A 27,857-nucleotide genomic window follows, 5' to 3' on the forward strand; every position below is an offset into this window, starting at 1 on the left:
ATTTTATGAGTCCCATTACAGAGAGAGAGAGTATACCTGACGTCCTTTAATGGGATTGGAGATTTATCAGTGTGTAGATAAAAATAAATTGAGATTTTATGGGAGGCAGAATTCTCCAAAGACGCTTTCAGCAGATTTCTGAAAAATGCTATTTGCCGCTCCTCTCGCGTATGAGAGGAAGAGAATTGTTCTTCTGAGAAGACAAGATTTGTGCATGAAGAATCTCCCCATCCTTCTCACCACTTCCTGCAGCCTACTGAAAACAACCCTGTTTCAAATGGGGTCCTGTGGGCAAGCGCCTGGTATAAAGGGTTAGATGCAAGATGTTGAGAACAATTAGGGAGAGATGTCCACCAATGTAATCTAGTGGTGAGAGTAGCTAGGCACAAACAGATGGCTGGGCAGTAGTCAGTCTCCTATAATAGGAATGACATTTGGCACTTTTGATCCAATGTCCACGGACTCTTCTCCCCTCTTGCTTGCCACCTGCAAACATTTAAATCTACTTCCAACTGAAAACCCTTTTTGCACAGTCATAAATGAATCCCTAAGACATTGTACCCATTGTATATGAATCTTGTAGGCCATTTCCATGCTTATGTGATGGTATTTGCAGTCAATGATACAACAAAATCTTAATTAAGGAAAGCACTGTCATTGTCAATTTGTTCACTTGGCAGAAGTCTCAAGCAACATAATGCTTTTACTATTGTCTGGTAACCATCTGCAGCTAAGCACCCTGTCTAAACAGCAGTGTTAACCCCTGGGAGTGAGAGACAAAGTGTAAGAACTGTGAGTGTGTGTGTTCCCCTCCACCTTCTTCACACATGGTAACTGGGAGATGTATCTAACTGGCATGTTGGCAAATTCATAAAATTGACCTCTATTCATTCTTACATAGCACACGGAATTATCAATTACACATGCCCAGCCAATCCTGGGCATCTTCTAGTTCTAAAAAAGGAGGCTGAGAAGAAAGGAACAACTACACACTACCGCAATACAAATAAAGAAAGATAATTAGGCAAATATCGGGAGCCTGGATTCCTCAGGAGATTAGTAACGTGATAAAGAGCCCATCATCCCTAGATTGCATATTCAAGTTTGGCCCAGGGTGGTAGCAACCTATAGGTCTAATCATCTGATGGCTGTTCAGTGCCCTTGTGAAAGGAACCGGTTCCAATCGGTTGTCAGGGGTTATGTCCCAAACACCACTAGAAAGGAATGAAAGAACAGCACTGCACGCTGTCAGGCTGCGTCTACACTGGCCCATTTCAGGATCTGTAATTCACCACCATTGCAGCACAATAACAATCGTGGAGGGTGCAAGCACAGAGTTGGGCTAGACATTTTTACCACCATCCCGTCTAACTCTAAATCGGAGCAGAGTTGGACGACGACAGTGGTAAAGTCGCCCGAGAAGCCTCCACCACTGCTACAGCGGAGCTGCACTGGTGATGAATTACAGGTCCTAAAGGTGCCAATATAGTAGCACCCTTACAGGGACATAAAATGCCCATTAGAGGAGTGGTTGGTACACGGCCTATAAGCAAGTGTCCCTTACCAGAGCTAAAGCACTTACAGGTGATTTTCTTATTCACCAAAGAGATCCGAGCTGCAACTACTATAAATAATTTAAATAAATACGAATGCTTCCAATGTCTCGTATTTCTTAAAGTTTCAAGGCCCAGATGTGAGACAAGACTCCAAATCAAAGGAAAAGCAGGAGCACAGGGCACTTAGAGCACTGTGGAATAAATTTCTTTTTGCACAAATGGCTTAGTCTGAAGTCTCAGTTTCCTGATTTGTTGTTTCTGCTGTAAACAAGTGAGAGCGCGCGCACACTCTAAACCAGGTACAGTGGAGAGAGAACACAGGGAAAAATACTTAACAAGAGGCTGTGGCAAAGTGGCCTAAGCCTCTGGTTTTAAATACTAGCCCCATGGTAGTCATGGGTTCAAATCTTGGCAGGATCACATCAGCCCTTCACCATCCCAAGATCTATATATCGAGTTCTAAGCAATTTATTTTATGTGGGTCTTCAGGATGAGATTTAAGAACTGTTGTCTGCAGTAATTGCAAATAGATGGTCATTGCATGTTAGCCCAGGCAATTCTGAAAATCTGGGTTCAAGGTCCTGACTGCTCTGCACAGATGATAAAGATCCTATGCACTTGTTGCCGATCTAGAGATCTGCCCGTGGTCAAAATTCCTCCTCTCACTTCTGCCGTGCTGTGCCCCAGACTGCTGCTAAACTGCCACCCTCACATCTCAGCAGTGGCTGCATGTCAGTGGTGAACTACGTATACAGTGTGTAAAGTTCTTTGGGGTGATAATATTTTGCATTTATATGGCACTCTGCCTGTTCAAGGCAGTCTGTAGCCATTCACTAGTTCATCCTTGTGACACTCCTGTGATGTAAACAGGTGAGCGTTATTTAAAATAAAACAGGTGTGCAAACTGAGGCCCAGAAGGGACGTGCCTTGCCCAAGGCCACTGTGAGTCATTGGCAAAGACAGGATTAGAATTCAGGATCTGCTGACACCCAGCCCTCCTTTCGCTGACCCAGATGAGCACCTTGCCTTGTCCTTCCATCCTTTGGGGGGAAACGCTATAGAAGTAAGACACTGAATCTTCTCCAAAACCCATTCATGTGTTTTATTTTTGGAAACTCAAACAATACAATGATTCTGTGTTGTTGTTTTTTTAAATAAAAATCTTTTAAGTGTCTCGTTCCTTTCTAGTTACTGTCTGTGAAAATAATCTTCAAGACGCTGTTTCTTACGTGGACTCGCTGAGCAGGTGTCCGCTCCTGCATCCCGAGAGGCACTCCCGGAGTCAGACTCCTGGCAAGCGTCAGCCGCCTCCACGAGCAAAGCTTTGTCGAGGTCGTCTCCCTGCTCAGAGAAGGTCCTCTGGAAAAGGCTGTAAATGGTCTGCTGCTTTGGGTCTCGCTGTGAAAGTAGAGCAGAGAGGTTCTGCACACACAGGGTATTAACAAACAAGCCAAACAGATGGTAATTATAATTAGTTTACATCTTCCATTTCCCTCACGGCTCCCCTGACCAATGGAGAATGGAATTCCAGTGAGAGAGGTACCCATGAGAGAATGGCAGGGACTCGGCCTGAACTCAGCTCTGCCGTTGTGCCCTCTGCAATGAAGCCACACATCACCGTTTTCTCAGAGGTGGAGAGAGAGGAAGGGGTTGATTCGCAAAATGTTGTGGCCCCTTGCAGAGCAAGGAAAAGCTACTAGAGGGAGCTTTTCCCATGGAAACTTCTAGAAGAATTTCCTCATGGACATTCCCTCACAGTGAAGGCAAGGGGGCTGCTCCAACGGATCCTTATGATCTGGGGGAGCTGCAAGAGGCCAGTGAAATACACGCACAGAGGTCCTGTGCTCCCTGCCGGTTTTGGTCCCTGGCAGCTCCCTGGCCACGCTATCTAGGTCTCCCAGGGGACGGAGGCTCAGCAGAAAAGGTAATAGAGCCTGGAGCTGTATTTACATTGCCAGCACAAACTCGCAGAGTGAGAGTTGGGGGACAATATGGCTGCCACCCTCTGCCCTGACCCCATCCTTTTTCCCATGTGGTTCCCTACCACATGGAGAAACCTCCACAGGGCCTGAGGGGGTTAGGAAATGGTGCTGCAGAGGCACCGGAGTCTCCTTCCACACAACAAGATTGGGATCATTGCGTGGAGGGTCCACTGCCACGCGGCTCGGGGAGGAAGGTGGATGACCCTGCCTACTGCACTTACGGCAGAACTGGCGCGAGCTCAGATCTCCGCTTCTGTTAACATGTCACTCTAGAGACATACAAAGCCCAAGTCAGTTTAACTCCTCCCAGGAATGACTCGGGCTAATGTCTCACATTCACATCACTTACCTTGTAGAAGTAATCAGTGGCTTCAGCTGTTTCAGAGAAACTGACTTCAGAAAGACCGGCTTCGCCCAGCACTTTTATCTTCTCTTGAATCATAGGCCTATGGGAAGATAACAAGCACCAAATATTGCTAGAAAGGAAAGTGGTAGCATTTAAGATGTCACAGGCTCCTTTCTAGGCAGAGGAACACAGAATCATTTACCATGAGAGGCAGGGTGGGTGGGGGAATCTCTTTCATTGGACCAACTTTTACTGGTGAAAGAGACAAGCTTTCGAGCTTACATTCTTCTACTGAGTGTCACAGCTAAATACAAGGGAGTTAACCCATGTTGCAAGAGACCGTTTCCAAGGTGAAGTGGGCAGTTAACACCTCTGCAATAATACGACAAAGGCGAGTTAGTGGGTTGCAGATTGTTGTATGAGCCATAAATCCAGTGTCTTTATTAAGTCTGTGATTTTTGGTGTATAGCAGAGTTATCAGTTTAAGCTCCCAGGCTTGTCCTTTGAAGGTGTTGTGCAGGTTTCCTTTGAGGATGAGGACTGAGAGGTCTGATATGGAGTGATCGTTTTGTGAAGAAAAGTGCTTGCCCCGGGGTGATATGGCGTTTTTGCCTTTTATCATTTTCCTGTGCAAATTCATTTGAGAGCACAGGGATTGTCTGGTTTCACTCACATAGTTGCTATTGGGGCATTTTGTGCACTAGATGAAGTACACAACATGTTGTGATAGGCATGTGTAGGACCCTTGGAGCTTGAAAGGTGTTGTGATGAAGTGGGAATGTTCTTAATGTTTTCTCTGAATACTGTGTGGCTGCCTCAGTTTCCCCTACGCCTTTCTTACGTATCTAGGTGGTGGGATAAGGGTGTGTGATTGTTGCAGAGCCCTAGAGGGCAGGGGTGATACGGTCTGCACAGAGAATGGCCGACACCCTGTCTCCTGGCAACTGATGGCCTGGGCCCCTCCCCTGCAAGGTGCCAACTGAAGATGTTGGAGAACAAAGAGATCAGGTGGCCTCCTGGCCTGGGGAAAGAGACAAAGGCCAGAGGAGGGGCTGGAGGGAGTGTCAGTTTGGAGCTGGCTGGGGAAATGGAGGGAGGCCCAGAACCGGGATCTGGTCTCCCTACCCCGCAAGATGGACCTGAGTGAGGGGTCCTGTTTTCTGTATCTACAAGCTCTGTTTTAGACTGTGTTCCTATCATCTAATAACCCTTCTGCTTTGAGAGTCACGGTGAATTGCAGGAAGTGGGGGGTGCAGGGCCCTGACTCCCCCACACTCCGTGACAGGCGTGTGTCGGGGGTGTCTATCATTGTAGCAGTGGAGATGTGTCTGCAGGTTTTGCATCTGTTGTTATGGCAGGTGCTGTTGCCATTATGAGTTGGCGTGTCCTGATCTGTGGGGAGAGAGCTTGCTTCAGGATGTGGTCCCCATTGAGGATGAGATGTAATTGTTTAATGATGCCTTGTATGGGTTCCAGTGTGGGGTGGTAGGTGACACCTAGGGGTGTACAGTTGGAGGGTTCCCACCCCCCATACTGAAGCAGGTTCTTTTTGAGTGTTTTCAGTGGCCCATTCCATGATGTGATCTACTTTTCTGGTGGAGTATCCTTGCTTGATAAAGGCGATTTTAAGCGTGTAAAGGTGTGTATCTCAGACTTTCTCCTTGGAGCAAATTCTGTGGCCACCGATTTCTTGGTATACTGGGGGTGGTTACTGGTTCTGTGGGTTTCTTGGATCTAGTTGTCTGTAGGGTTCCATTGTTGAAGCTGATCCGGGTGTTCAGGAAATTGATGCTGATGTGGGAATGTTCTAGAGAGAGTTTGATGGATGGGTGTGACGCTCTGTGCCTCAGGGGAACACCCTGCACCCCCATGTTCATCCTTATAAAAGGATTGTGTGGGATCCAGTGCAAAGTTTGTGATGTCGTGTGTCTTTGGAAGGCTCATGATGCACTGGGCATTGTTGTTGTGGTGATGTTATAGTAATTGTTGTTACAATAATGTTATAGGTTGTAATTTCATGTATATAGTTATGAGGCTGAAAATGTGTCCTCATGGCTTAAAACAAGCCCAGGCAAAACTCTCCAAGAGCAGAGGGGCAGTTCACACCTCATCAGGGCATGTATGGGACAAACCCAGCCCAGCCTCACAGGAACAAAGGACACTGGCCTAGGCAGCAACAACGGATCTGTTGGACTCTCGAGTGAGTCACCCCCCTTCCTTTTGTCAGTTTGGGACTGCGATGAGGTAATGCGCACCTGACCCTGAAGGGGGGGGGACAAAGCCAAGAGGGAAGAAAGAACATGATAAAAGGTAGAAACGTTTGCCATGCTCTTCCTCTCTCTTCCACCTCCATCTACAGACATCACACCGAGTGACTGAAGCGCTGATCAAAGGGGAGAGCCTGGCAAGGGCAACCAGCCAGCCTGTGGTGAGAAGCATCTAAGTTTATAAGGGCACTGAAAGTGTTAAGATCAGCTTAGAATGCGTTTTGCTTTTATTTCATTTGACCAAATCTGACTTGTTGTGCTTTGACTTAAAATCACTTAAAATCTCTCTTTGTAGTTAATAAATCTGTTTGTTTACTCTACCTGAAGCAGTGCGTTTGGTTTGAAGCATGTCAGAGACTCCCCTTGGGATAAGAAGCCTGGTACATGCCAATTTCTTTGTTAAATTGATGAACTCATATAAGCTTGCAGCGTCCAGCGGGCATAACTGGGCACTGCAAGACAGAGGTTCCTAGGGTTGTGTCTGGGACCGGAGATATTGGCTAGTGTCATTCGGTTGCACAATCCAAGCAGCGGCTGGCCAAAAGTGCTCACTCACTCAACTGGGAGCAGCTTACATGCTAGAGGCTGTGCGTGAACAGCATAGGAGTGGGGTTCTCACAGCAGAGCAGGGTAAGGCTGGCTCCCAGAGTCGAGGACTGGAGTTACCTAGCAGATCACTGGTCCAGATAACACCAGGGGAACGTCACAATGGATGGTGGTGGTTGAACTTGTGATGGAAATATATGAGAGAGAGTTTAGGTCATCTGTCCAGAGGATGAAAACATCATTGATGTATCTCAGGTATATCATTGGTTTTGTGGTGTCATTTACCACGGGCCAATGAAAAACCACCGTCTTCGGAGTATTGAAATGCACCAGCCCTTTCACCTTAGGATAGATCCCATGCTAGCAGAGCCAGTTCTAGTAACCAAAGTCAATTTCACTATGTTGCCTTCTGTTTGTATGCACACACCTAGAATGCTGTGTTAAGCTTTGGGTACCTCAGGACCAGAGATATTAAACAGAGGCATTCAGAAAAAAACCAGTCGAAAGGATTATAGAGGCTAAATGGACTGATCTGGATGTAAAGGTTGAGAGCTAAATGTGTGCAGTGTAATTAACGGACACATAAGAGGCTGTGATTGCAGTCTACAAATATTTGGAAGGTGTAAAGTTCAAGGTGGGAAAGTGGTTCCACAGGGCGGTACTGGGAGCAACAGGTTCCATTCCCATCTCCAATTCCTAGGATTTGCAACACATGACAAGAAGCTATGAAGAAGTGAACCTCACCTAGCACAATTAATGACCCTTCATTAATAAAATGCCCTCATCTCTCCTGGAGTTGGCATGGACGGGAGGGAGGATGAAAGGATAAGTATGTCCTCTTCTGAAAAGCATATTTCCTTTCAGTCAAGCACTAGTGGTTGCATGGACCGCATTTTACAAATAAAAAGCAAAATTACTGTCATTAGCTTTCCTTGAAATGTGGGCGACGTGTCAGTTTCCAGTTTCTCCTGATGCAAGGCCCTAATTATTTGCAATCATGATATTCTGGGAACTGTGTAAGTTCACTTCAGCTCATTTGCTCTTTCAGATGAGGTAATGGAAAGATATAATTTCGGACATTCGAAGTACCATCTGGTGAATCATTTTCCTTCATCGATTGCAGGTCCCTTCCCTCACAGCACAGAGGATTTCCTAGATCCCTCCCCATCACATTATACTCCCACAGCCCTGCATTCCACCAACCTTCCCGCAAGCCAAAGAAGGATGGATTGAGTTCCCACTGGGGCACGTCAATGTCCCTTCGTGAGCTGGTCAGACGGCTTTGCTGAAGAGCAACATGAGAGGCAGCAGAGCAGGCTTCCTCTGTGTGCCCAAGAACTCATGACCCAGAGAGTTGTATGGGTCTTAGCTCTGCTGAACACCCTAAGTCCTTGCTAACTTCACCTCTCAGGAAGCGCTTGGAGCCTGTAATATTCCGTGTTGCAACCAAGCAGCCAAACTTCCTCTCCCTATTCCCAGCCTGTCAACGTTTAGATACGTTAAGCCCTCTCAAACATCTCAACAACCACTTTTTGCCTGATAAATAGGTCTATTTTACTGGCTTGTCACCTTCAGTTACAAGGCCAGACTGTTAACAAGACTTTGCCCTTCTAGAAAGCCCCACCCCAAAAGGCAAATATCACTCCTCTCAGTACCGTGAGATCATGTTACTGCCACCCTTATTGTACAGAGGAGGAATCAAGCACAGAGAGGTTAAGTATTGTATCCCAAGTCACACAAGTCCCAAAGAGATAGATGAAGAGGTAAGACGAAGTCCTTTCCACTCCCTACCATAAGTAGTCATCTGCTGTGCCCTTAGCCACCAGGTAATGAACGTTAACAGAACTGGTTTGTCCAATTCGATGTGCCCGATCTTCTGCTTGGATCAAAACCTGTATTTAAATAAACAGAGAAAGCACAATGAAACAGTGTAACACACGAGAATTGACAAAACCGGCCCCAGGAAATAGAGACCTATTTTTCCCGATGCTTAACTACTCCAATTTGTACCCTATTAACACCAAGAGTCCCCAGCTGAGATCAGGGCATAGCAGGCATAGCCCTGCCCGCCCAGAATTTATAACCTAAACAGCCAAGCTGCACAATGGATGGGAGGATGGAAGGGGTATTTCCCCCTTTTACACATGAGGAACTGAGGCAGAGAGAGATGAATCAACTTGCCCCAGGTCACCCAGGAAACCTGTGGCAGAGCAGAGATCTGAGTTCAGATCCTAGTCCCTGGCCAGCACCCGAACCCCAAAGATCTACCTTCCTCTCAGACATTTTCCTCTGAAAACAAATACTCATAGTTTTTCTGAGGCATACGGGGGCTGTTGGAATTCCAGTCCTGCTGGTAACTGATAATTCAAATGGCACACCGCATTCAGAGGGCCCTCAAACAACTCCACAATTTGTATATATAAAGATCATTTACTGAAATGCCGCTGCCTTAGGGGAGGAATGCATCAGCTGCTTAATGGTGCACAGCTGTGCTACTCTGCAGTTTAGAGCAAGAAGTGAAGTAGAATGAGACGTGGTGTGGCCCAGTGGATAGAGCACTGACTGGGATTCAGGAGACCTGGATTCTAGTTTCCAGCTTGGAAACTGGCCTGCTGGGTGATACTGGGCTAGCCACTTCGCTTCTCCGTGCTGTAGTTTCCCCATTTCCATATGGGGCTAATGATATTGATGACCTCCTTTGTAAAGTGCATCGAGATCTACCTGGTGAAGAGTGCTATGAGAATGAGGTATTATTATCATCCAACTCCAATGGCTGGTGAATAGTAGGCAGGCAGGATGGAATCTGGGCAGGGATCCAGGCTTAGTCCCCTGCCCTCTTGAAGGCAGCACGCTTGGATTTCTAATGACAAGCGGTCAGGCCCTTTATTTTACGTTGAAAATGAAAGACAGCACTTGCAGGCCTGCCTGTTCCCTTCCAACGCGGTGCTGGAACACTGGTTCAGTACTGACTCAGAGAATACTGCCACCTCAAGAGTCACCAATCCAGTGGTGCAAGGAGATTTTAACTCTTACCAGTACGCATAGGTGACTCATGGGAGGGACACAAAGGGGGGCACCAGCTAAAGGAGAGGCAGGTGACCTTCCCACGTGACCCCTCCCTGCCAGTCTGGTCAGCTGGGGTTGCAGCAATGTAAAGGTTTTTTGGGGGGCTGGGAGTGTAAAAGAGTAGTGAGGAAGGAAACAGAGAAATCCTGGATGATGCTCCCCCACCTCCAAAGGACCACCATAACACTATTCCATTTCCACCCCTCAACACTACAAACAGTCCCCTTTTTTGGCAATATGATTGATCAGTACGGTAATAAGAATAGTAACACCACCTAGCTCTTATATAGCACTTTTTTCAGTAGCTCCCAAAGCACTTTACAGCGGAGGTTAGCATCATTAGCCCCATTTTACAGATGGGAAAACTGAGGCACCGAGGGGGAAGTGACTTTCCCAAGGTTACCTATCAGGTCAGTGGCAGAGCTAGGAATAGAACCCAGGTCTCTGGAGTCCCAGTACCGTGCTCTCTCCACTGGCGCACACTGCTTTAAGTTATGGTAGTAACATAGGTTCCTTACACCGGGGTTCCAGAACAACTCTGCAAACACCACCAAGTCGGCAGAAGAGAGGGTCAGCCCCGTGTTGGCAGCAGTAAGGGATAAGACAGCCACAGAGTGCTTCTCGGAGAACTGGAACTTCTGGCACAGAGACTGACGCTCAGCTGAAGATGTGGAGCCATCAATGCGAATATATCCAACATGCTGAGAGGAGGGCGTGGAGAAAGATCATTAGCATGTCTTTATTTCCCCAAGTTTTAGAGGAGTTCCCCACCACCAAAACCCACTGAACTACTCCATAACATTTTATTTTAAATACATTGGCAGGGTAAAAAAAATATTCAATTTTATTTCAGCATTTTCTAATGCTGCTATTAGATTTGGGCATCAACACACAATAGGAACCAGCATCACCAGCCACCATCTCCTCAGCTACCCTTCATCCAGGTCACTATCCTGCTTCGACACTGGGAAGGTGAGACTGCAGAGTCCGGGTCAGTGAAAAGGAGACGTAGATGAAAAGGCTCAGGGCAGAGCGAAGTATTGCCCACATATTGATGCTACAGCTGCAAAGCTAACAATTTCCCAATGGTCTCCTCACCGAAGAGGAGCGGGGATAGGATGGGGACCTTATAAATGTCAGGGATGATGAGCAATTGCCCAGTACTTCCCTCAGAGATTTCTAAGTGAGAAATTTGCAAAACCGCCTCCCATCAACCACTACCAGGTCTCACAGCCACCTCATGAGCTTTCAAAACCTGATAGATCAGATGAAACAGGCATAGAAACTTGACCTCCACTCATCACTAGACACAGGAGAAAGATCACTATGCAGTTAGTAAGTAGACTCGAGCCTCCATGCAATAGCCAGGCACAAAAATCAGAGCAACATGGACCCAAGAAACAAAGGGCATGCAGATATAGCTGGGGTTGGTTTGTCACTGCCTTCTCACCACCTTCTCCGAAGAGGCACGAAAAGCAGCAATAGCAACGTATGGTACTGAAACAGCACTTCTCAAAGCACTGTACACACATCCCTCCAGGTGGTGGTGAACACCAAGAAACATCTGCAGCAATAGCCCTCACATACACAAAATGTACATCCCACCGGGCAGTCTCATTCTGGAGACTCAGTTATTGTGGCCAGGGGGCACATTAGAGATATCTCAATTAGAGAATTGTGTGTGTCATTAACTTTCATAAAGTAGGTGACCTGCCAGAACTCTCCAGAGCTTTGAAGTTGGCTCAATAATAAAATTAATAGGAACCTGATTTAAGAACTTACTTTGTTCTCCAGCGCTTTGCTGATTGCATTCAGTACTATCTTGTGATGAGCAAACACCAGGAATTTGTCTCTCCTGCTTTCCAGTAATTCCAGGATGTATTCTCTGTATTAAAAACAAATAATCCAAGTTATATGATTGATGTCTCTGTTGTCCCATGCACACATCACCCTCAAATCCTAAGAGATATTGTTGATCTATAGGCGGAAATCAGGAAACTAGCCAGCAAAAACCAGCATTTCAATAATTAATATCCACATATAAAAAAAGATCCAGGGACACATCACTCATTTTTCTGGACTCCTGGCCACTGAATGACAAATGTATCTATTTTTATTTGTATGTCACTGAGTCACACTTGATGAAACAGAGTGGCCCAACTGAAAGTCATTTCCATTTATCTGTCTATCCCATTCATTCATTCATTTGTATTTCTAACTCTAGGCATCTTGTGGAACACATTATGTTATCCAGGAGGCAATTACCCATAATACATTTATTTAATGCTGTTGTCACTCTAAAAAGGAAACTTCTCTGAAGAACAAATTTATCAGGACATCTTGAAACTTATTTTTCAATCCACTAAGACTTGCAATAAGTTTCCTATGTAACAAGCGATTGTAAGTTATTTACAAATGGTTGGGAACAGGTAAATCAAATTTCAGCTTCTAATGAGGACAGATGGCTCAACGAATTGGTGCTAAAATCAGGACTATGAAGTATTTCACCAAGTCACTATTTTCAACACAGCCCAGGCCAGCTATGACTGAAAAAAACCAAATGACTCCGTGGCAAGATGGACTTAAATTCTGCAGCCAAGTTGCTGAATTCTGTGACATTCTGGTGAATCTATAGGGAATTCTATTTTAGTTTAATTTAATTCAAGAGAAGGTTTACACTGAAATGAAGCTGAAAATGAATAATACAATCAGCTCAATGACCCCTGTGGTATGATATTCAACTCATTACATTTATTTTATATGCTGTCCTGACACTTTCAGTTTAACATGCAACAGATTTTTGTATGGACAATACACTGCTGCACTGGAGAAGTTGTCAGGGGGAAGTTGGACATTTTGGCACCCGAGATGTTGTGGGAGGCATACTGAGATGGTAGGATAAGGACATTAGCTTGAGCTACTTCTGAATATTAGCTAGGTGGCTCTGCTAAACCAGTCAAGCAGCTTCGTAATTCATACGGCTAGCATTTAAATTTTAATCTTTACAATTTCATAGGTGGCACTGCCTAAAGATGAATGGGGCAGTTCCCACCTCTCAGTGCTATTTTTTCAGACCTCTGCAGACGCAGGGAAACAACACTGTATGGTTGTATATTCAGTTCACGTGTACAGTTCACGTGGTTTTCTTCGCCAACATAAAAGAAAGAAACACTTGTTTAAAAACAAAAGCAGAGCCTCTGGGCGGCAATTCTGGATTCTGCAGCAAATTCTGTGGCTGTGAAGTCATGCAGTACACATGACTCTGGTCATTCCAATAGGATAGCCGGTCAGTTGGCTATGAGAAATAAAAATCAGTGGCAAATTATACATGTTCCCATAAAAAACAAACAAAACCAACATCCTATCTGATCTGTTGAGAGCAAAAAAAGCTAGGGATGAAAGGGCCTCCAGCCCAACTCGAAGGGATTATCTCTCCAGAGGAAAGAGTTAAAAGTCCATTCCTGGGGGAAGCGTACATTGTTACCATGATCCCACATGGGCTCTGTGGAACATTCAAGACCTTCAGGGCTGTCAACATGGCACCTCTAGTGAGCACTATAAAACTAAAGACTAAATTTGGTTGACAAATAGGTTGGCTCAATGCTTTCTGCAGCAAGGCTGCAGTGTTAGTTTTTTAAAATTCTCTTTACACTGATGATTGCATTGATTTGTTCCTTTTAAACTAAAGAAGGGCCCGAACCAGAGGACTTGATCTTAACCCCAAACACTGGGTAGCTTTAGATAGGGAACTAAACATCCCGGATGTGATTGCAGAGCCATTGGCCATTATCTTTGAAAACTCATGGCGATCAGGGGAGGTTTCGGATGACTGGGAAAAGGCTAATGTAGTGCCCATCTTTAAAAAAGGGAAGAAGGGGGATCCGGGGAACTATAGACCAGTCCAGTCCCTGGAAAAATCATGGAGCAGGTCCTCAAGGAATCAATTCTGAAGCACTTAGGGGAGAGGAAAGTGATCAGGAAAATCAGCATGGATTCACCAAGGGCAAGTCATGCCTGACTAACCTAACTGCCTTCTATGATGAGATAACTGGCTCTGTGGATGAGGGGAAAGCAGTGAACGTGTTATTCCTGGACTTTAGCAAAGCTTTTGATATGGTCTCCCACAGTATTCTTGCCAGCAAGTTAAAGAAGTATGGGCTGGATGAAAGGACTATAAGGTGGATAGAAAGCTAGCTAGATCGTCGGGCTCAACGGGTAGTGATCAATGGCTCCATGTCTAGTTGGCAGCTGGTATCAAGCAGAGTGCCCCAAGGGTCGGTCCTGGGGCCAGTTTTGTTCAATATCTTCATTAATGATCTGGAGGATGGCATGGACTGCACCCTCAGCAAGTTTGCAGATGACACTAAACTGGGAGGAGTGGTAGATATGCTGGAGGGAGGGATAGGATACAGAGGGACCTAGACAAATTAGAGGATTGGGCCAAAAAAATCTGATGAGGTTCAACAAGGACAAGTGCAGAGTCCTGCACTTAGGATGGAAGAATCCCATGCACTGCTACAGACTAGGGACCGAGTGGCTAGGCAGCAGTTCTGCAGAAAAGGACCTAGGGATTACAGTGGATGAGAAGCTGGGTATGAGTTAACAGTGTGCCCTTGTTGCCAAGAAGGCCAATGGCATTTTGGGCTGTATAAGTAGGAGCATTGCCAATAGATCGAGGGACGTGATCATTCCCCTCTATTCAGCATTGGTGAGGCCTCACCTGGAGTACTGTGTCCAGTTTTGGGCCCCACACTGCAAGAAGGATGTGGAAAAAATGGAAAGAGCCCAGTGGAGGTCAACAAAAATGATTAGGGGGCTGGAGCACATGACTTATGAGGAGAGGCTGAGGGAACTGGGATTATTTAGTCTGCGGAAGAGAAGAATGGGGGGGATTTGAGCTGCTTTCAACTACCTGAAAGGGGGCTCCAAAGAGGATGGATCTAGACTGTTCTCAGTGGTACCAGATGACAGAACAAGGAGTAATGGTCTCAAATTGCAGTGGGGGAGGTTTAAGTTGGATATTAAGGAAAACTTTTTCACTAGGAGGGTGGTGAAGCACTGGAATGGGTTACCTAGGGAGGTGGTGGAATCTCCTTCCTTAGAGGTTTTTAAGGTCAGGCTTGACAAAGCCCTGGCTGGGATGATTTAGTTGGGGGTTGGTCCTGCTTTGAGCAGGGGGTTGGACTAGACCTCCTGAGGTCCCTTCCAATCCTGATATTCTATGATTCTAGAATCCCAATTTGGGCCCATCTGGAATTAAATCAGAAGACTGGGCAGGTATAGAGCCCTTGGAAGAAGAGAATGTTGTGTGTTGTAATTAATTTGGTTAACTGGACTTGATTTTGCTGCAATCTTATCCCAAAGGCTCAATTTCTCTCTTCTCATTAGTCAAATACATTTTGATAGATTAGAATGAGGCACTGGATTAACCTTTGAGGATAGGACAAGAGGCTATGGTCTTAAATTTCAGCAAAGGCGGTTTAGGTTGGACATTAGGAAAAACTTCCTAACTGTCAGGGTGGTTAAGCACTGGAATAAATTGCCTAGGGAGGTTGTGGAATCTCCATCATTGGAGATTTTTTAAGAGCAAGTTAGACAAACACCTGTCAAGGATGGTCTAGATAATACTTAGTCCTGCCTTGAGTGCAGGGGACTGGACTAGAAGACCTCTTGAGGTCCCTTCTGATCCTATGATTCTATGACTGTCACACAACTTACATGACTGAACGGATTTTGGCTTCCGCGGTTCTGTTATAGAAGAGGAATAGAGCTTCCTTCTCCTGTTGTTTCTGTGAAGAGGGGAAAATCTGAATGTCAGTTTCAAATCTGCCTTTCCTCCTGGGTGCCAGCCGCTCCAGCATATCTGCTGCTGCCATTGGGTATTGTGCTGGGGAAAAGCAGACTCTCCCTAAACACTGGGATTTACAAAACATAGTACACGGAAGGGCAAAGCTTTCACCATGTGCTACCAAAAGTCTGCCCCTGCCACCTACCCCAGTGGCACTGCGCCAGTTCTACGCTGACTGGGGACAACCCAAGAGTGGGGAGAAGTAGATTTGCCCCCAGCAGAAATTTAAAGTTTGGAAAACTGAAGGAATACTCTCACGTGAACTGTATTTTTCATTTCCCCCCCAAGAGATGCTGTGTGTAGAGGGCTTTGTCTGCACTACAAGCATAGCCATATTTAAGCACTGTTGTGGCCAAATCACGTCATAATTTGCTTTTTTTCTTACTGGTGCGGACAGAAAAATGTGTTATAACCATATTAGAGAACCAAGTTTTAGCACAGATCTCTCTACCAGCTGGGTCCGGTGGTTAGAGTACTTGCCAGAGCCTGCTCTGCCACAGACTTTCTGTGTGACCGTGAGCAAGTCATTTCAGGTACATCTACGGCAGAGCTGAAGGGGTAATTTCGAGTAACTGGTTTTGATCGAGTTAGAATGCTAAAAAATAGCAGCAGGGTTGCAGCAGCACAAGCAATGGCACAGACGAGCTCCCGGAGTACAGTCCCAGTAGAAACCCTAGCTACATCCCCAGGATGGCTAGCCCATCCTGCTGCTCACAGCGCTGCTACTGTTAGTGCCTGAGGTTGATCAGAGCTAGCACAGGTAAATTACACCTCCAGCTCCAGTGTAGACAGAACCCGACTCTCTCTAGGCCTCAGAGTCCCATCTGTAAAATGGGAATAGCAGCAGAGGTGTTGTGAGGGTAAACTGAAGTTTGTCAGAAGCTTAGATACGAAGATGATAAGCACCATAGAAAAGTCTATAAAATAAACAGCACAGGTCTCGAACACGGTTGTAATATGCATTTTCTGTCCACAGAGGCACAAAAAAATAGTTGGCCACAACTGAGATTCACAACCCTGTCGGTTACATTTGTAAGGTAAGTGGGACTTATGAGGCAAGACAGGAGAGTAAATACAGAGGCGTGAAAGATAGTAAATAGAGTGAAGAGGAGATAAAAGGCGAATGACAGGGGAAATGAAAGAGTGATATGCAGCATGACAAGAAGATGAAACAGCTGAAACTAAAGAAAGAGAAAGCTGAACTGTTATGATTATTGATGTTGTGCATTCTTGGATACCCAAGAGAACCATTTAAAACAGTACCCTTGATAACGTCTGCTGTACATTTCGATGCTGATCTAAGAATCTGGGAATTGCTCTCCACTGATTTTTTTTTTTTTTTTTTTTTTAAAGTGAGTACCTGAAATACCAACAGTCCATCATGTTAACAGTTTCTGACTCACACTTCTGTATCCTTTGGCCATTTCCTTTGCAGTGGCGGCCAGCTCAGCCTTGGTCTTTGCATTCATGCCTTCAGGAGCCACCACTACCATTTTGCGCTGCTTTGCTGGAAGCTGGGAGAGCACATCTGATTTCAAGCGGCGGATCATGACAGATTCTTCAAGCAAAAGCTTCAGTTCTCCTAGGTTGGAAGATCTGGAGTAGTCCCAGCCCCATGGCATCTGGGGAAGAGCAAAGCATGATCATCAGCAACAAAAGTCCCAGGAGCCTTTAAGTCATTCTCGGTCAAGGGGATCTGGCTAGGGAACAAACTTCCACAGGAGAACAGGCGAATCCAGAGTCTGCCTGTCTTCAGGAAATGCTGCAAAGCCTTCCTCCTTTGAAAAAGCCTCTTCACGGTAAGAATGACACTCCTAACACGGATAGGCCCGTTTACCCTCCAGTTCTTACCACAAAAGCCTACTGCACGCAGCCTATTGCCCCTGAAAATACCAGAGACTCCATGAAGTCCATTAGGGACATTGCTATTGATTTTACATGGAAGGGGCTCAGATACTAATGAAGGGTAAATGGTTGAGAGGGGCCCGTGGGGGAGGGGCTGGAGGGAGACGGCTCCGTGCGCAGAGACCCACTGCCCTCCTGTCCCCAAGGGGCGCGTAGAGACGGGCAGGCAGCAACGCAGCAGAGCTAAGGTGGCTCCCTGCCCGCTCTGCCTCCCTCCCTCTGCGCCACTTCACTCCCGGAAGCATGTCCCTGCTGCCCCCGGGGGTGTGTGTGTGTGTGTGGGGGGGGGGTGTATGTCTCCACGCGCTGCCCCTGCCCTGAGTGCTGACTCGGCAGCTCCCATTGACCGGGAACGGTGGCCAATGGGAGCTGCGGGAGCAGCGCCTGCGGGCAGCGACATGCAGAGACTCTCTGGCCCCCTCTCACACCCCAACCCCCTGCCCCAGCCCAGAGCCCACCCCCTGCACCCCAACCCCCCGCCCCAATCAAAGTACCTCACTGTATTTTCATTTACTTCCCATTACTTATAATATAGGAGGAGGAGAAAGAAAAAAAGAATGAACAATGGGAGGGAGATAAGAGAACGTTCTTTTTCTTGGCAGGGTCCCGGGGGTGGAGGGGAGGGGCGAAAACGAACCTGCGCACAGGGCCCCACTAACTCTAAATCCGCCACCGCTCACCAGGCCAGAAATCCAGACTGAGCAGCCACCAGAGGTGCAACGTCTTTCACCAGGCTAGTGCATCTCAACTCTGTGCATCACTGATGGTAGTAGAGGTTGGGGGGCAGAAGCCGGGGGGGAGGGAGGAGGAAGGTTTTGGGGACCTCCAGCTGTGGGGGAAGGGCTTGTGCTATTGTTTCATAGTTGTTGAAATCCCTTAAGTCCCCCATCTCCTTTCAGCCCGTTGTTCTGTACCCATTCCCTTGCCTAATATGCTTTTATATAAATGGTTACAAAACTCCTCAGTGTGTAATTGGTTTTTGGTGTCAGGGGCTTCCAGACCCACCTAAGCAAAGTGGACCAATGCCCGACTCAAAGAGGAATACATGCAGGCTTGCTACCTTAGGACACCTACCAGCAGCTGTGTCCAGTATGGGGGGGGGGGGGAGTTGGGGTGGCACAATTGTTTTTCCTCCTAATTCCAGACCCTCAGTGTGTAAGTTGTCTTGCACACCCACTGAATGCTGAATCAGCACATCTCCCCACTTTGCCTGTCTCCCGATCAGCTTACACATGATGTGTGACGTACACCACCGCGCCTATTTCTGCTACTGCCAAGTCTGGCTCCGAGGCCTCCATGTAGCTTGCAGGAAGCAGGCGCAGCTACATTTGGTCATGTCTCAGCATAAATCAGCTCGTTCTCCAGGCACCTAGCATTCATGGCATCCATTCTGCCACAGCAGCTTGCCTTAACGCTCCCTTTATTTCCTTCTCCCAGAAGCAGCTACCACTATGCCTAGCATATCCTCCCAGATCTGGTGTACAGGAAGGAAGGAACAAGCTGTATTCATAACATCAAGCTCATCTCTGCTGTAACCTTTGTCCTGTCACTCCCCCCCCCCCCATCTTTATCAGCAACCTTCACCATATAAAATGTAATTTAGGTTGCAGGATCCTCGGCGTGGGGTCCTGTCTCTTTATTTGTCTGTAAAGCTGCATGTACTCCCATTGTTGTTATTTTTAGTACAGTGCAAACACCAACAATAATGTAAAATGCAATTACCTGCTTCTCCGGGGGGAGGGGTGAAGGTGAAAGGGTTAATGTTTGAGAAGTGATCTGAAGCTGTAAAGCTCTCAGTGCAATCATCAGTATTTCTTCCCACACTGGAGCACGGTGTATTTGGAAATGTGATTTTGAAGACGGCTTTGGATGTGCTTTCCTGAATGTCACACCATATTGTTCTCTTATCTGCTGCAGCAGAGAACAACTAAGTTGACAACCAACACCATTAAAATTGATATATTCTCCAACTAAAATGCCTCAGAACGTTTTCCCTTTTTCAGGCTACATAAGCAAAGGGTTTTTTAACTTACTTCAGAGCTTATAGTCTTTCGTTCTGGGATCAGCCTTCATGCCCTTCTTTGAAGCATGTTAATCGCTACAACATTTAATTTTACATAATGTGGTGACCAAAATTGAACAGAATGTTATAAATGGAATTTCAACAGAAAGTTGCTTTATCTCACCAGGACTCCCATACAATTCTGCTCTGCTGTTCTAGACTGGGACGGATTTATACAGGGACAGCGAGCAGAGACTTCTGTTGCAATTTCACAAATGGAACCATATTCTATTAGTTACTTATTTACTTCCAATTTAAAAAATATTGAAAGTTGTTTGTGCAAAATCATGACTGTGATCGGCACCGATTCTCACTCTCGCTAGAGGTCTCGAGAGAGGAACCAAGGAGTCAGCTCAAGGTCTGAGGCCTTATCTTCAAGGCGCTCAATGGCCCAGGCCCGGCATCTCTAAAAGAGCCTAACGCTCAGGAATGAAGGTCCACTCCAGCTTCCTCAGGAGTTGGTCTATGAACATAAGAACGGCCGTACTGGGTCAGACCAAAGGTCCATCTAGCCCAGTATCCTGTCTTCTGACAGTGGCCAATGCCAGGTGCCCCAGAGGGAACAAACAGAACAGGTAATCATCAAGTGATCCATTCCCCTGTCGCTCATCCCCAGCTTCTGGCAAACAGAGGTTAGCGATACCATCCCTGTCCATCCTGGCTAATAGCCATTGATGGACCTATCCTCCATGAACTTATCTAGTTCTTTTTTGAACCCAGTTATAGTCTTGGCCTTCACAGCATCCTCTGGCAAGGAGTTCCACAGGTTGACTGTGCATTGTGTGAAGAAATACTTCCTTTTGTTTTAAATCTGCTGCCTATTAATTTCATTTGATGACCCCTAATTCTTATGTTATGAGAAGGAGTAAATAACACTTCCTTATTTACTTTCTCTACACCAGTCATGATTTTATAGACCTCTATCATATCCCATCCTTTGTTGTCTCTTTTCAAGCTGAAAGTCCCAGTCTTTTTTTTTTTTTTTTTTTTTTTTTTTTTGCAGATGGGGCGGCCATATCTGCATGCAGTATTCAGGATGTGGGCGTACCATGGATTTATACAGAGGCAATATAATATTTTCTGTCTTATGATTAATAATAATATAAATTTGTTATTCAGTCAATTATTACTGTAGCACCCAGGAGCCCCAGTCATGGACCCCAATGCGCTAGGTGCGGTACAAACAGAACAGAAAGATAGTCCCTGCCCCAACGCGCTTACAATCTGAGGAACTAAGGACTATCACAAACCCCACAACTTCCGTCCCAAGTGTCAGGCACACTTCTTCAACCTACCCTCTCTAAACACACATGGAGACCAGCATGTTCATTTAAAAAACAAAACAAAACAACAACCCCCTCCCCTGAAAAGTAAAACCCTACCAAAATAAAACACTCCACACACAATTCTCACCCAGGTAAGGGGGGGGGAGGAAGAGAGAGAGAACACGAACCACATATGACAGATGTAGGTCACATTGCTTACTGCATGACTGGAAGACACACAGATACTATGATGATAGAAGAGAGGTATAAGATTTGGGATGGGATGGGATGGAATCAGATGGGTCATAGACACTGAAGTCCTTTATGGCATCTGGAGGTGGATGACGCTGCTTAGGGTAGAAACACATGGGTAGGAAAGAAAAGGATGCTGCTGTAATCATGACGCACTACCACTGATCGCATTGTATCAGCTCTGTTAACAGTTAGCCAATGAAGATGCCAATGTTACATGACTGATTTCAGTGGTGTTATGTCAGTATCAAACTGGGTCACACAGTAGCAAATGAAGCCCCTAGACTATGTAACTTTATCGCTATATCATATCTATACATGAATTTTAATAACTAATCCTAGCAGTGAGTTCTGATGGGTCATTTCTAGAAAACTGAAAATTGAAAAAAAGTCATTCTAAAAAAATATAGTTAACATGAGAACGTAATAGTAATATGTTTAATAGGACATGGTGTATAAAACTAGTCTAGTACTAGAATTATTAAAACATACTTTGATGTCTTCTACTGAAAGACAGAGGAAAAAATGAATAGAAGTTTATTCTGCCAACACACACATCTGGCTTTGGTCCATAATATCCCAGAACAAATGCATCAACTGTGAATTTCTTATCAAAGTGTTAAAGCATCTCACTCAAGTCAGTAAATTTATTACAGTGTTAACAGAAGCTGCCAAACCCTTACAAATTCAGAGCACATGCTGATCTAGACATTATTTAATTTTTTTTATTTGTTATTTGCCAACTTCAACCAGTTTGAAAAATGGCTTCAGCCTCTACTTCAAGAAACTGAGTTGAGTTGAGCTTGTAAATAAAAGAGGTGACATTTCATTTGTTGCAGTTTTAAAAGCAGAGGTGCCAAGGAATTGGATCATGAACCAATAAAACTCTTGTTTTACATCTTTTCTTATAGCATCTGCCAGAGATTTGTAGGTTTCTGCCATGAAACGAAATCAATTCTTTTTAAATGCTGAATTGCCAGGATTTTATTTTAAATTAAATGGTTCAGGTTTGTCAATTTTTGTTTAATGTAACGATTACAACAGGATTTATTAATAACAGCAACTCATTTATATAGCACCTTTCATTCCAATGGCTTTCAAGACACTTTTCAAACTCTCTCTCACTCCGTTTAATTCCACTCACTGCCACAGCCCTAGTTGCCTCTGCGGTTTTAAGAAGCACCTGTTTCAACAGTGCACAGCAATGCTACACCAGCCGCTTAGGACAGCAAGTAAACTCCACCACTACTTCCAGTTCAAACTGAAAAGAGGAATTTTAAGGAGGCAGAATGGTTACCAACATTGAAATCTGGCCAGGACACCGGGCCAAAAACCTTGACTATTGTGAGGAATGCAAAGGAACCAAAAATGGCCAGGACCTTGGTTGTGTCTCAGCTAAAAAGGCCATACCCACAGCAGCCCAGCACCCCAGTGCTATACTGAGAGACTGGCTCAGTCCTGACCTGCAACATCTGGCTATTTTCCTTTGAGGTTTCTCATCCAAGTACTAACCAGGCCTGCCCGTGCTGAACTTGTGAGGTCCAAAGAGCACGTAGCTTAAGGGAGGCGTGGCCGCAGGCCGTGTATTAAGTTCCACTCTCACAGACAAAACACTCCCATTAAAAGTAGGTCATAGCCCTCAAACTGATCTGTTCTTAATCTGCCCTACTGTGCTCTGGGATCAGAGCACACTGAAGGGAAGGGCCCCTTCTGGTCAGGCACACTGTGCGGGTGGAGGGCAATTCAACTCAGAACAACCAAAACCCTGCATCCTCAGAGGCTTCTCTTCCTGATTTTGGCCTCTGCCTCCTTTCCTCAGCACCTTCTGAATTATTCTCACTACAGAGATTTACACCAAAGCCAGCCTGACACCAAGAGAAACTGTCATTTTATAGCAGATCGACAAACTTCCCCCAGGTTTCCTGCCCTGTTCCCCACCGCCTTCATGGACTACTTACGGTCCTAACATGCAGAAATCTCATTCGCTTCCCTCACATCTCATCTACATTGCTTTCCAGTTACAAAGCCCCCCTGGTTCTTTGCAGAATCGCTGACTGAATTCTTTCCAGGTTCACTGCAGTCGCCGCTATCATTCACCAGCATTAACGACAGCACAACCTGTCTCAAGTGACCGGTCTAAAGAAGCAGCAATGCTCAGCTGCCTAGTAAAGGTGGGTCTTTCACAATGAAGCAAAATTGTAATGGAAACCTTGGGGATGCTTGGCAGCGGCCGTTTAAAGGCGGGAATTGAAATTGATGGTGACCCTTCCTGCTGGTTTTACGGTAGGTTGCAAGCTCATTTCTACAGTGGTTCAAGCACTGACCTTTACGAGACCCAGTTTAATACTTCCCTGCTGCTGAACACCTAGTGGGTACGTGAGGAGCTCTCTTTTATTTCCGTCAACTCAGTGTTCTTCGTCCAACTCAACGTCCAACCTGAGATCCATATGGCTTGCAGCTGAAGCAATAGTTAGTCATGTGGACCCCTACCCCAAAGGTCTATGAAATACCAAACCTATTTAGTCCTACACACTACCATTCAGCCTCTTGCACTGCAGAAAGCCAGAGAGATTAGACCACGTCTTGTTCCCCCCCAGGAAGTGCTACCGACACTGCTCAGACAGGAAGAATTAAGGAGCTGCATTAAAGATATGCTGAATGCACAGTGCCCCTCTGAATGAGCTCCACGTTGTAACCCAAGCACCCCTTAATGCCAAGAATATCCCAATTCTGGTATGTACATTCTGGCTCACCAAAGACTGTCACATGAGGTCTTAAATAAAAGCAGAGTTTACATTGGTCATTAACATTGTTGTGAACGGTACGTTCAGATACTACACTAGGGGTTATATCACTATACTGAAAATATGGCTTCAAAGTCAAGGCAGACGTGAAAAACAGATTTTCCTCCAGAGAGGAGTAAGAAATGTGTCTCTCGGTCCAGATTTAAATTAAGCGTCATAAACTAACACACTGGATGGCCATTTACATACGAAGTCAGATATTAACAAATAGATGTTAAGTCAACAGGGAAGCAGCATACAGAAAAACCAAGCCACAGGTGGTTATCCTGTCTCGGAGGACAGACAATGAACTTTGGGGGTATATGTAGGATGCAAAGAAAGCACCCCCTCATCACTTAAATGGGCAGTGTGTTCACATTTATGAAAATGGGATCTGAGCTTATCTTGATTGAAAACACTGCAAAAGACTTTGGGTGAGAAACTTCTTCACACAGGAGGTTAACCTGATAGTTGAGCTTAGTCTCTAAAAAGCGTTATGCTACGATTTTGTTTTATAAGTAGCCATTTGTTTCCAATATCCTCACTCATTCTCTCCAGAATCTCTATACTTTGATAATAAACTTATTCTTGTTTTCACTATCAATATATTTCGGTGCTAAGTAAAGTGCAGGTCCTGAGCTGAATCTTACAAGCTAGCGTGTACACCGTCTCTTCGGGGACAGCAGACCTGGTATTTTTGAGGGTAGCCAGCATTAGGGGTGGATACCACAGGGGAATGATTCAAGGGGACTGGGGTGCACCTACTGTTAACCTACAAGGCAAAGGAAGGGTTGGCATAATCCCAGAGCAGAGTGCTTGAGTGGCTGAAAAGCTGGAAGTGTCAGGGCGCCGATGCCAAGCTATCACAAGGAAAAGACTTCCTCTCGCTAAATGTAACAAAATGACTCAGTCTTGGGTACCCTGAGAACCGTCACCCGTGTGTTGAGGGATCCTCCTGTGGCTGGGGAAATGGGAGGTTTCCATTCTCTGCCAGGTATGCTGCACTTTGCTCACACTAATGCAGGGATCTTACAGACCCCAGCAGCTAGGCCCACTATCCTGACTCCCCATGCAGTGTGACCTTAAGTTAAATCAACAGTGTCAATACATTACCACTGAAGCCAATGGGCTAGTCAAATGCAGGGCACTTGTGCATCCCTACTGGCACCAAGCTAGCCCCAAAGAGAGAGTAGGCGCTCTGATTATTAGACACACAGCTCCAAATGTACGATCAGGATATGGGGACTCAGTAGCCCCTTTGGATGGAATTCAGGTACAAAGCTCTCCGGTGAGGAGAGTGCTAGGGACTCCAAAGAGTGACAAAATACCAAACCATGTCAAGTAAAACAAAGATGGTTAATATTATGGCTTATAGGGATGACATTGAGCACCCACCCGGGTTATCTTCTACTGCTCCTGCAGTGGTTTGATCTCCACAAACCCTTATGGAAAGGAAGAAGCTATTATCTCCATTTTATAGAAGCCGCAGCACAGAGAAGTTAAGTGACTTGACCAGGGCTCCACAGGGAGTCCATGTAAAAGCCTGGATTAGAACTCAGGCGTTCCTGGCGCCCAGTCCTGTGTTCACGCCACTAAACCATGATTCTCTACACCAAGGGCTAAGTATTACAAATATTTATTTTGGGGGATGCAAAGAGTTAACATGAAAGATACGCTGGCCTAGAAGACTCCTGTAGCTCAGCTCAATTCACTTTCTTATTCTGCTTCAGGATTTAGCAGTGGCATTGGATCCCGTTTCTGCGCCTACCAGACCAGTTAAAAAAATTATCAGGTTCTGGTCGTCTCATGAGCCAAAGAAATCATCAGGCTACTACAAAGACCAGCTCCACCAGCACACAGCAGCCCTGAACCTTATGAATCCAGGCACCAGAGAATTCCCCTTGTATAGCGAGTGGCATAGAGCTGCTGTAGTGGCTCCTACTCCACACCCCTCCTTGCTGCCAGCATGGCTGTGTCTGATTGATCCACAGATGCTTTAATGGCACTTGGGAGCCAGTGGCAGCTGGCATAAATTTAGGCAGCTTTTAGGCTATTCTAACACATGCCAGGCCCCAGCCCGGCAGCCAGGCGGTCCCAAGATCAGGTGGCTCATAGTCTCCATTGCTCCTCCGCCTCTGGGCTTAGCAAAAGCAGGGCTCCAATGTTCAAACAGTGAAGTTCTTCAGGCTGTTAAAAACTACCATTAACATACCTGGGACTAGAAATTGGTTTCCAGATGGTCAGCCCAAACCTGCAGCCGCTCCTCACAGTCAGACGCCACAGGGTCAGATCCTCTCCTATCAGACTCGCCTACTGCTGTGTTGCCTTTTGGTCTTTTAAGCCAGGGTCTCACTAAGGCAGATTTTAATTGAGTAGCTTTGCTTCACCCCAGCCCAAGTACACAGTTTACACGCAGCACAAAATGCTTCACAGTGTGACAGCTTTCAAAACACTGCTGTGAGCAAGAGAAGAGACTCGGCCTAAAATTACAGGCAGAGGCTACACACAGCAGGAGCAGAAGTGGGGTGAGGGTCTCCACTTTGGCAAAGAAATAAGTACCCTGCCAGATCTGTACAGCTGTTTGGGATCACATGAACATGCACATCCTAGGCTAGCATTTCATAGATAATACACTCCAGTACCTTCTTGGCATCACAGTAGCGGAGTCCGAAGGAATGGAACTGAGGGAAGAAGGTTGGCCGGACAGCCACAATCTGCGTATAAAGCTCCGCGGGGCGCGACATGGCAGGGGTTCCCGATAGCAAGATCGCTCTTTTGGCAGCCTGCAAAAACAAAATTGAACACGATTGTTATACAGATAAAAAACACAAGCAGAGTTTAGGAAATCACTTCAGCAGCTTCTGCGAACCATACATCTCACCCACCAAATAAAGGTCAAGTTTCAACTCTCCTAAGGAAGGAGTGCATCGTCTTCAAAAAACTCCTGGCCTTTGCTATGTCAAGATGCTCCGAGGACAAGGGCTCCGATCTCCACAGGGGGGAGTACAACGCACTGCCAGTCATGGCTTCGGAGATCAAGGAAAGTCTATTTTTATTACGGCACGTTGACAACTGGCATTTGCCCCTATGCATGTTCAAAGCTTGTACCTGGCTCAACATTCCAATCAGCATCAGATCTCACAGAAAGGCTTCACACACACCTCTATGGCACATCCTCGCCTCCAGAATAAATTCTGTTGCAACAAGCCTGCCGCAGCAAGCCATAAATATACCCTGTCCTGCACACACAAAAGGGAGGCAGGGAGACAATAAAAGTTTCAGACTGAACAAAAAAAAAAAAACTGTAAGAGGCAAATTATACTGCCCGACTCAGGGCTAGAAGAGGCCAACCTGCCAATCTTGGTGGCTCTATAAACAGCCTGTTAGATGCCAAAACCTAATAGCTAATAAACAACAGTCATGCAGGAAAATTGCATGCAATAAATCAAATGGGAAAAGTCAGCAGTTAAAAAAAAAATAAAAAAAAGATTCACCACAAAAAAGAATTGCAAAGGGAAGAGAAATTCTATTTTATAAACATAAAATCCTCAAGTTGCACTCTTGCCCTCTTACCTCCAATAACATCTAATCCCCTTATTACAAGAGAACTATGAATTTCCACTGCTATAATTTCACATACAATAGTTAAATTACGCATGCCTTGTAATTTCCTGCATGCTTTAATGCAGGATCATTAAAATAACAAAGAGATTCTTGAGTGACATCTATACCGACAGCTCATTCACACCGATATGAAAAAGAAAATGAAATTCTTTTATCCTTTCAGCGAGATCTACCAGTCACCCAAGTCTATTCACTAGACTGACTCATTCACTCGCCGACCAAGTCTGGAGGAAGAAGGGTTCACTTATCAGTTACCGGAAATTAATTCAGCAATTCTTTGTCAGATATTTATAGGCTGAAGTCAAAATAAGTGGGATTTTTTTCCCTATTAAGCAGATCCGAGCCGGAGATGTGG

At 45.6% G+C, this 27,857-nt stretch overlaps 1 protein-coding gene across 3 annotated transcripts in view; it reads right to left on the minus strand.

The window, feature by feature from the left end:
- Window positions 1-2,636: 2,636 nt before the first annotated feature.
- SMARCAL1 (SWI/SNF related, matrix associated, actin dependent regulator of chromatin, subfamily a like 1) overlaps window positions 2,637-27,857 on the minus strand; it is a 60,145-nt gene continuing 34,924 nt past the window's right edge. For 2 of the 3 annotated variants that reach the window (XM_065413283.1, XM_065413284.1), the window contains exons 10-17: window positions 26,521-26,661; window positions 17,015-17,233; window positions 15,482-15,552; window positions 11,546-11,648; window positions 10,282-10,464; window positions 8,489-8,589; window positions 3,888-3,984; window positions 2,637-2,954 (exon numbers count right to left, since the gene is read on the minus strand). In XM_065413283.1, coding sequence (XP_065269355.1) covers window positions 2,745-2,954; window positions 3,888-3,984; window positions 8,489-8,589; window positions 10,282-10,464; window positions 11,546-11,648; window positions 15,482-15,552; window positions 17,015-17,233; window positions 26,521-26,661 — 1,125 coding nt within the window. In that variant the 3' untranslated portion in view covers window positions 2,637-2,744. Of the gene's footprint in view, window positions 2,955-3,759; window positions 3,808-3,887; window positions 3,985-8,488; window positions 8,590-10,281; window positions 10,465-11,545; window positions 11,649-15,481; window positions 15,553-17,014; window positions 17,234-26,520; window positions 26,662-27,857 lie in introns of all 3 variants that reach the window. The other variant, XM_065413285.1, reaches the window with a different exon arrangement.

Source organism: Emys orbicularis, chromosome 11, assembly GCF_028017835.1.
Source record: "Emys orbicularis isolate rEmyOrb1 chromosome 11, rEmyOrb1.hap1, whole genome shotgun sequence".
NCBI lineage: Eukaryota > Metazoa > Chordata > Testudines > Emydidae > Emys > Emys orbicularis.